The sequence below is a fragment of the Giraffa tippelskirchi genome, chromosome 6 (assembly GCF_054371585.1).
Source record: "Giraffa tippelskirchi isolate mGirTip1 chromosome 6, T2T-mGirTip1v1.2.pri, whole genome shotgun sequence".
Lineage (NCBI taxonomy): Eukaryota > Metazoa > Chordata > Mammalia > Artiodactyla > Giraffidae > Giraffa > Giraffa tippelskirchi.
This window is the reverse complement of record NC_137280.1, coordinates 141,395,918-141,406,031: the sequence shown is the minus strand read 5'-3', so window position 1 is coordinate 141,406,031 and position 10,114 is coordinate 141,395,918. Positions and strand designations below refer to the sequence as shown.

General features: G+C 41.4%; 1 protein-coding gene across 17 annotated transcripts; it reads right to left on the bottom strand.

Moving 5' to 3' along the window:
• THG1L (tRNA-histidine guanylyltransferase 1 like) lies at nt 1–9,504 on the bottom strand. Of its 17 annotated transcripts, none has more exons than XM_081500482.1 (6): nt 9,279–9,504; nt 5,780–5,956; nt 4,698–4,867; nt 3,799–3,887; nt 2,508–2,615; nt 1–1,467 (listed from the first exon to the last, which is right to left on the bottom strand). In XM_081500482.1, exons 2-6 carry the CDS (start codon nt 5,899–5,901, stop codon nt 1,306–1,308), a joined length of 651 nt encoding a protein of 216 aa, XP_081356608.1. In that variant the 5' UTR covers nt 5,902–5,956; nt 9,279–9,504; the 3' UTR covers nt 1–1,305. The 17 variants fall into 17 exon arrangements, with proteins under 17 accessions (XP_081356608.1, XP_081356612.1, XP_081356606.1 ...); XM_081500486.1 differs by having other exon boundaries at nt 4,698–4,863; XM_081500480.1 differs by lacking the exon at nt 9,279–9,504 and adding an exon at nt 6,483–7,001.
• Between the last annotated feature and the right edge of the window lie 610 nt (nt 9,505–10,114).

The window sequence follows — 10,114 nt, the reverse complement described above, 5'->3', positions numbered from 1 at the left end:
GAATTTGTGAAACTTTTATTTTTCTTCTCAAAGAAATTTTATCAATTACCAACCGTAAGCCATGTCTCCTATTCCCATGGAGTGAGAACAGGGAGGAAAAAAAGGCATCAACAGATGGGGTGTCAATTAGTAAGATGAGACCAGCCATCGCTCTTTCAAAAATACATTTTCTTGGCTGTAAATTCTACAGTGTAAGAGCAGGCACTGTGATGTGGGCTTTTAATTAATTCTTTATCGAGCCAAATTAATCTTTTTCCTCTAAAATATGAAATGAACATAAAAAGAAATGCGTTCTCTACCACCTATCCCCACTGCCTCCCCACTTCGGAGGCCATGAGCAACATGCAGTTCCTTTGGCTCCTCGCCCAACTCCACATCAGCAGGTAAAACCATTAGGGCTCCTCTACTACCTGTGACCCAAAGATGAGTGTTGCTCCCTCTGCTCTCCAAGTCAAATGTCATTGTTTTATTATACAGATGCTACCTGAGAATCTTTTTCAGGAAGTCCAACAGGAAGGTGACTTTCAAAACTGAAGTGCTAAGAAGACAGAGTATCTTCCTCCTGGCTCATTCTCACATTTTCCTTCTCCCATATAGACAAGTAACTCTCTCCTGAGAAAGAGTAAGCAGCCTTGTGATCACTGCCCCTGTTGAGATGATGACGGTCATGCTGACAACTCCACAAAATCAGTCCACGCAATATTTATGCAAGGACACCCAAGCTACAACTTGTTAGTTCACCCCAGGTTGCCAACTTGGATAATGGCACAAAGCCCTGAGTCTGCCCTGGAATTCCTGCATTCAGAGGCACTGGGAAGGCATCAACCTATACTAGCTCCAAGTCTGCAAAAGATGAATGCAATTAAGTGGGTGGGAAAGGTGAGGTTACCGAGGTCACTGGATTCTGTGGTAAAGAAGAAGCGGGCAACAGTAAAGTTTGGGCTCATCTTCTAGCAGAGGTGAAAAAAGTTTGACAGGTTTTTATAAGACCCATGCCACAATCTAAAAATGATTCATCTACAAGGCATAACAGAGTTCTTGCTTTATAAAAATAGTACTGCAATTTTTTTTTTTAAAACGCACTTGTACCAAAGGAACCACGTTTCAACACTGCAAAAAAGGTGTTCCACTTAAAGCAGAACAAGATACACCACCCACATCCACCCATTTTCTCTCCGCTCCCCTCCCAACCAGAGTCATGTCACTCCTGGGACACTTCTGCATGGCACAGATGCTAGGGCCACCAAAGGCCAGGAGACTTGGGGGCCGAGATGGTTAAGCACGCCAGTACTGAAAAGCAAAGGGTCAGCTGTCTTCATGTAGGATCTCTGGATGTTCCTTCCAGAAAGCATCCCCAATGATATCGCAGTGTAAGGGCACCACCACAGTCCTGGCCCGGGTCACCACCATCTTTTTTCCTTCCATTTCTGCTGGCAGCTTAACTTCTTTTGTTGTGATTTCCTCCACCTATAGGTAAAGTTAAAACATTGACACTGTTAACTAGAGAGTGGCTTTGGGAGAGAAGACGGAGAAGTGGGCTATATATTTGGTTGGCCAGAACATCCATTTGGGTTTTTCTATCTTACAGAAAAACCCAAATAAACTTTTAGCCAACCCAATACCTCTGACATATATATATTTTCAGGCAGATACATATCTTACCATACCTGAATTTCTTTACAACTAAAAATACTTTTTAAACAGTTATGCTGCTCTATTTTTAGAAGAGATCTTAGGAACACAGAAGGGACTCTATGCTCCTCGTTAGCAATAACCATAGAATTAAAGATATTTCTGCTTTCCCACCTGCAGGTCCAAAGAACAAATACTTTAAAAATACTAATAAAAGAGCTGAAGTTGCCAGTGAGATCCTGAGCTCTTAGGATACTTACTCCCTTAATACTTAAAAACATTCATTTTAGAAAAAATACTTTAGACAGAAGGAAATGAATTTAGAGACATCATTATGCCCAGGAGCTGGAGCAGAGAGAAAATACTGGTAGAATTAAGCATTTAGATGAAAGGAGACAGAATATTAAGTTAACTATGACTGTCTAGAGAATCTCTCAAACATTCTGTAAGGGACAGAACCTTCACATACAACATCAGTTCCTCAAATTACAGTTCTCATGGGATGGGTGGGCCATTTAACGGTCCAGCGTGGGATTTTTAAAAATGTTCTCTGAATGAAAAAATTCTCTTATCAGCACTGTACCTGTTAAAGGGGTTTGACTTGATTTGGGGAGAGCTTATGACACAAAAAAATAAATTCTAAAATTCTGCAATTCTACTTATAGAAGAGGGGAGTCCAGATCACAAACTTGACTAACGAACTGACAAAGCAAGCATCCATAATAATCATCTATAGCATCTCGTTTTGGAAAGGGTCTAATCTGTGCTAACGACTGGAGTCACATCAGCACGCAGGCAGCAGTCAAGACCAAGCGTGGGCTGGGCACAGGCTTTTCTTTCTGACTTTTGTTTTCCCTTAGATATAACAGCATTACCTTCTGCCATATCAACACAGTCCCCTTCCTATACATCAGTGGCTCATTATTGTAGTTGATGTTGAATTCAGAAAATAAAATCTCATTCTTGTCTGCTGCAAGAGTTCCCTGAAGAAATAAAAACAAATATAAAAAGCTTTGTAGGTCTCTTCTCTCCCCTAGCCCCACCTATCCATTCCACTCTCTATCTAAACTTCTGGCAACAAATCAAGAAGTGGAAGCATTTCATCAAACATCATTTAGGTATTAATGAATTTTAAGAACAGTCCAAATCTTATTTAAATACAAAAATCCATAAAGTTCTCTTCTGTAGCAAGTAACTGGCTTCACCAATCACTATTGTGATGGAGTGAGAGGCACTAATAGTTCAGAGTACTGATTCTGTATTGGATACTTCATATATTTTATTTGACCCTCATAACCATCTCCATTTTAGAGATGAGAGCTCAGAAGCTTAGAAAGATTATATAAATTTTCCAAGGCCAATGGTGCTCTTATACTTAAGAATCAAAATCTAAATTCAGCGCTTCCAAACTCTGGCTACATCAACCAGTCTTCCTATTATTGCTACACATCTTTATCACTGTTGTTAATAATGACAACCATTTACTGAGTCATTATAATGTACCAGGCATTGTATTAGGAGTTATTACAACACATCATCTCATTTCACAGTTTACCTGCAAGTAGTATCTAATAATAAAAGTATTTATTAGTTACTTACAGTGTGCTTTGTACTAGTCTATGTGTGTTTTATATGCATCATGCCACTTAAAATTCTCACTATAAACCTGTAAGGTAGGAACTATTATTTTCCACATTTTACCTATGAAAAACTAAGGTAGAGAGGTAAAATTAAACACAAACATCTGAGTACAATTATTTGACTCCCCAGAGTCTGAAGTCTTAATGATACACGAGAGTCCTAACCCCAAACTCCATGTCCCCAGCAGGGAATGACAATGATGAAGCAGCCAGGTGGGGCTGACAGAAAAGACGAGCATGTGCCCTGTATAGAGGGCAGCCAATATGCAGCTCCAGCCAAGCATTACCATATGGGAGTGTAGAGCCATTAATTCCATTTTCCAGCAGGGGACACTGAGGCTCAGGGAGTGGTTAACAACTTACCCACAGTCACAAAGCAAGCAAGCAGCAGACCTGCTACTAGTGTGATCTTTGCATCTTTTCAAAACAAAGCTGTAAAAACTTAAGAGCTTAAAAAGAAGGCAAAATGTCACAAGAGATCATAAACTGTCCCCCCTGAAGTCTTAATGCAGTAAGATCTCTATACCTGTAATCTCTCTTGGGCTTGTAATGGTGTCAAGCCAGACTGCTGTACAAGTGCCCAGAACACCGTATTATAAAGATTATTGATGTGACCTGTAAGGAAAACAGAGTAACACTGTGTAGGGATATAGAATCTTTTTTTAATATTCACCCTTCAAAGAGTACTGGAGCCCAATTTCTCTCCTCTTTAAAGTAGAAAGACCTGAGAAACATTTAGTTACCTGCCGAAAGTCACACACAGGGAACATACAGGGAAGCAGTGAAGCAGAAAAAAAAACTTATTTCCTAACAGTTTTATCCTGTCGTTTCAGCTGTGCTTCACACAAGTCTGTTAACTTGTGCATTAAGCTAAGGAATACTTTCAAAGTTATTTGATTTGTATTATTCCCACCTCTTTTCCAGTTCTTCTGGAAAAACCAAGACACATCAAACGAGTAAAAGTCTCACAAACATTTCATCATGTAAGGCAGGGTCACAACTCAAATACCCATTAAAGCCAGCATGAACCTAAGTGTGGAAAGCAGAGTAGGTGACCCAGGGGAACAACAGAGAAGTAGAGGCTGAGGCACACTGGCTCCTGTGTGCATGCAAATGTGTGTGCATGTATGTGTGTATGTGTCTGTGTATATAAAGGCAGCAGTCACTATACAGGGTCTGACCAATACTAAGTGGAAACACAGACTTGGTATTGCCACTTCTGATTTAAAAAAAAAAAAAGCTAAAAATAAGGAATATTTACATAAAAATTCCCAATTTTCAAGTATTTTCAACTAATTTAAAAAACCTGAAATACTGCTTTCCAAACAAAATACACATGAGCCAAAACTATTTCAGAGCATCACCTCTAATATAACAAATTAGTGGTGTAACTATAAATACATCTGTTAATTTGGTTTCACTTACAATCTGCTTGCCGCCAGCTGAGATAGTCCTTTAGGGTCTGGTTGCTAGGATACACCACGACTCTTCCATCAAAGCCTGGGGGATACAGAAGGGGCTGGTCCTCAAAGTAATCCCGCCAATAAAACACATAGCTGGAGGCGAACTGGGAAACCACGTGAGTCATAAACTTACTTGCAGAAGGCAGGTTGGGTGGAGCAAGAAAAGAGAAAATACATGATATTAATTCAACACCATGACAGAGTCTGTGGGTGCAACACAGTGATAACACAAACTGTCTGGAGAGCCAAGAGATAATATAAATTGAGTCAAGAAAAACTATTTTAATATTTCAGTTATATATTTAAAATGCAGCCTGCCTCTCTTTCTAGTCCTATAAAGTAGTTTACTATTATTAAAAGTTTTTCTATAGGATGTGATGTGAATTGATGGTTCAAGAGGATTTTCTTCAAGTCTTGGGAGGAGGGGGACCACTGTTTTAAAAACACACCAATTCATTACATGATCTGTTTTCTGTGAGTTTCAACATACTGCCAAATTAAATATGAGCTCTGTCTAATTTGTACTGAGATCCTCCTTACCTAAAAGTTTAGTTTCTGTTTTCTAGTTTTAATGTTCAGTTTAGAAGCTAAGGTGATGTGAAATGGAAGAGAAAGAATAAAGAAGCATACAGAATGCCCAGATAACAGATGGAAGTACAACAGTCTAAACTTCTATACATATATCAGTGTATCAATGTGTGTGCGTGTGTATATATACATATATAGATATACATACACACACACATTCTGCAGTTGCAAATACTACAGTCTGCAAGTTTATGATTAAGATAGTGAAAGTGAAAGTCATTCAGTCCTGTCTGACTCTTTGCAACCTCATGGACTATACAGTCCAAGGAATTCTCCAGGCCAGAATACTGGAGTGGTAGCCTTTCCCTTCTCCAGGGGATCTTCCCAACCCAGGGATCAAACCCAGGTCTCCCACACTGCAGGCAGATTCTTTACCAGATGAGCCACCAGGGAAGCCCAAGCAGAAGCCAGATGGCTGGTAGGAAATTTTCTGAAGGAGCTAGGCCACAGAATTACCTGGCTCTTCTTTTAAACCAATTGCTTTTTCGCTTGAACACAAAGCTGTACTCATCACTCTGTCCATATGCAATCACAATATCCTCCAGTTCGTTCATTACAGTTTGGGCACATTTGGTCATTAGATGAAGAGCACGGCTGTCATTAGGTTTTATAAAGCTATGTTTCTCAGCAAACCTTCATATGGGAAAAAAAAAAAGGGAAAAGGGCGTGGCTGCAAGAGACCTTGTCATTAATACCACAGATTAAACAGGCTGTTCATAGAGGAAGACACTGTAATAGTGCTGTGAGTTCAAACATTCCAGGAGCCACAACCCAATCCATTTCGTTAGGAACTCGTTTTTTTTTTTTAGCTCTGACCAACTGAGAAAAAGGAACATATATACTAATCCTCCATTCCCTTTTCTGTGAAATGAGGATAAATTTACTTCATAGGATTGTCCTGAAGGTTAGAGGAAGGTAACAAACATAACTATGCCTGGCTCCTTGGACTGCTCAATAAATTTTAACTACAGTAATCATTACCAAAGTAGCATTTTTAAAGAAATTCCCATCTTTCTGTTACTTTGTTTTTTCTGACTTTTCCCCTCCTGAATCCAGACCATGTGCCCTGTTACTTATAATGAAACAAGAATACACTCTGCAGAGCGTTGCCCACAGCAAGCCCTAAACAGGCCGCTGAACGGTAAGCCCTCAAAGATACCTAACAACCAGATTGGCCATCGGTTGAAGAGCTGAAATAATGCGCCCAAGAGTGACTTCTTCCACCACAGCCTTGCCAATGGACACCTCAGGCCAGCTCCTCACCAGGGAAGCACCCTGTCTCATTTTTAACTATCCGGACTACTCGCGTTCAAGCCAGTTGTAGCCAGCACAAAGCGTGATGCTTAAAGCCGCGCAGTCATTCATTGGCTGCCGCGTTACCACGGTAACCACGAGCTGGGGGCTGCTACGGAGGGGCCGGGTTCACCGGAAACGCCTGCGAAGCACGGAGCCCCGGGCCGAGCTCGCTCACCGATGGAAATTCCTGCCGTCCAGCCGTACCACCACCCAGCAGTGGGGCAGGCATGTATCGTCAGCCTCGAAGTCCCGCACGTACTCGAATTTGCTCTTTGCCATGGTCGCTCCCAATTTCAAGCACCGTCTCAGAGTGACGGAAGTAGCAGCCAAGCAATCGCGAACTTTCAATGTGCCAGCAGCCCACATTTCCCCCAAGGAAGGGAAAGAAACAGAGAGCTCCGCCCCGGAAATTCCTGTGTCTTTTCGTGGTCGATCTAGCCGTGGTGGAGGCCAGCATCTCGCTTGCCTCTCCTTGTAGTTCGTAATGGACTTCCGGGCCTGGAAGGAGGGTTCCAGTCTTCCCTTAGCTCTATTCTTGATTGCTGCCGTATGTCCTCCCGGTCTGCAACAAGTCATTCTCACGAAATTTAGAAAAAATTCATTTCTGGCCAAGTTTTAATTGTGATTTTTTTTCTTTCCAAATAGCATTTGTTAATTTGCTGTAAAAAATGTGGTATATATCGTAAAATATAATTAAGAAAATTAACACAATGTCTCCCTTCTCCCCGCCAAAGCATTGTGGATGGTTCTTTCCGATCTCTTTTTATATATTATGTTTACACAGGGAACACACGAAATTGGTATCAAACACTTGTACAATTTTTGTATTTTTCACCTTGAGTATTTTTCCAACGTCATTAAATATTCCAAAGGGTGACTTTAAAAAGAAAAAAGTCCTCATATTCTAACATATATAGTACTAAGTTAACTCATTCAAATTTTCACAAAGACTAGATTTTCGAGATGTTGCTGGTGCTTGCCAGCATGCCAAGTTGCTTCAGTTCTGTCCAGCTCCTTGTGACCCTATGGACTATAGTCTCCCAGGCTTCTCTGTCCATGGGATGCTCCAGGCAAGAATACTGGAGTAGGTTGCCATGCCCTCCTTCCGGGGGAATCTTCACAACCCAGGGATGGAATGAACCCTTGTGTCTCTTATGTCTCCTGCATTGGCAGGCGGGTTCTTTACCACTAGTGTCACCTGGGAAGGCTTAGTAAATACTAGTAACAATAAAACCCTAATAATTGTAGAATGCTGTATGATTTATAAAGCGTTTTGGAATTCACTGCATATATATCCCCTAAGAAAATACTATTCAGACAATATAAAAAGATAAATAGTGAAAAGTAAATCTCTCACTGACCCCTAACTCTGTACTTTAAGCAATTACTGTTACCAATTTCTTGTGTACCCATTCAGGAAGAGATAGTGAGATAGAGATGGACACAGAGATAGAGATGTCTTTTGAGGCAGATTATGCTCAAGACTGAAGTGGTTGTTGCTAATTTTTATCTACTATAGGTTCACTGAGCATTATAATTTCACAAGCCAGTAGCATACAGGATGTGTCTCTCTTAATAAGCCAATAAAGAAATAACCTACTGTAAATGATATAATAATTACACTGTTGTTCCAGGCAAGGGGAGATAGGAGAAATAAAGTCCAAATTCAGTTGAGGTGTATCTTTTCTATGAGGTTGGTTCTTAGGAGAGTTGACTTAGCCAACCACAAGCTGATGTCTAGCTGGTAGCTAAAGGAAAGTAAGAAGTCCCCTGATGATAGAGTATGTTGTTAGGGAATAAAGCCCAGTGTTGAAGGGCAAAGTGATCTTTGTGAGGTTGCTGCACAGCTTTCACCACTGTGGTAAAAGAGTCACTTTTACCCCAGCAGGAGCATAATTCCCCAGGGTCGTCAGAGAGTTATTTAGGTCAGTAAAGAGTCATCATGCCCAGGTGGAAACTCTTGGACAATCCTCACAAACTCTATGTACTTACTGTCTATATTTTTCCTCATCATAGTTGCTTTTTAGTCTATTTTTATTAATAAGTCCCAAGTGGGGCCCCTCAGGAGCTGAGCTATTGACTGCTTCTTGATCACAACAGATGACATAATAACATCCTGACACAACTTTACTTCATTCTTATAGAAAAACTGATTTCTTAAAAAAAAGACTTTGTTTTTTGTCTTTGCCATAAAGAAGTGGATTTGAACAACTCCACTTTAGTGATAAACAAGTGGATCTGAAATCATATCAAACCACTTGGAGGTTTCTGGAGCAGCCTAGCCCGCAAGATGATAAGGAGCGGTAATGTGGGTTACCTGAGGAAAGGATGGGGATACTTCACTATGGTCCCTTCAGGCTTTGGGGCCTGGAAAAGGTCATTCATTATCAGTCCCATGAGAAGGCTCTTACAGGTTTATGGGAGGCAGGAGCCAGCAATTGCCTCTGAGGCCACTGGGCAAGTAAAGTCACCCCTCCTGGAGAAGACTTGGAGATAGAGCGAGAAGGGCCAAAGGGAGCTATGGTAGCTCCTCTTCAAGGAATGCTTGGAGGATCTGGCTGGTGCAAAAATGGCCCCAGGCACCATTTTAGCCAACCCGGGAAGAGAGGACTTTCCACCACCAGGCCAATTACATAGAATGTACCTGCTGTGTCCATACCTCAGTCCAGCCCTCGATGGGAATCAAACCTTGAAAACAAGGGAGTGATGCAGAGAATCTCACAACCAGGCTGTGTCTCCCACCTCGACTTCAGATTGTTGGAGAGTGAGCAGAGTGAAAGAGCAGACCCTGGGCCTCCCACTCCAAGCCCTTTCAACTAAGACGCCTGGCCTGCGATGGGGCTTCGAGGAAGGGGACACTTTTCACAAAAAGACAATTACTGTATGATTCTGGAAGCTCAATGAAGTACTTAGAGAAGGCAAATTCATAGAGACAGAATACAGAATGATTGTTGCTAGGGGACAGGGGCAGCGGGGGAAGGGAGTTATTGTTTACTGGGTATAGAATTTCTGTTTTGTAAGATGCAGAGTTCTGGGGATTGGGTGCACATCAATGTGAATGTACTTAACACTACTGAATTGTACACTTACAAATGTTGAAAATGGTAAATTTTAATGTGTATTTTACAAAATTAAAAGTTAAAAAAATTCTGCACACAACAGATTATGACCTAACTGGACACTGATACCTATTTTTTAAAACATTCTACTACTTCAGTTCAGTTCAGTTCAGTCACTCAGTCGTGTCCGACTCTTTGCGACCCCATGAACTGCAGCACGCCAGGCCTCTCTGTCCATCATCAACTCCTGGAGTCTACCCAAACCCATGTCCATCGAGTCGGTGATGCCATCCAACCATCTCATCCTCTGTCGTCCCCTTCTCCTCCCGCCACCAATCCTACCCAGCATCAGGATCTTTTCCAATGAGTCAACCCTTCGCATGAGGTGGCCAAAGTATTGGAGCTTCAGCTTCAACATCAGTCCTTCCAATGAACA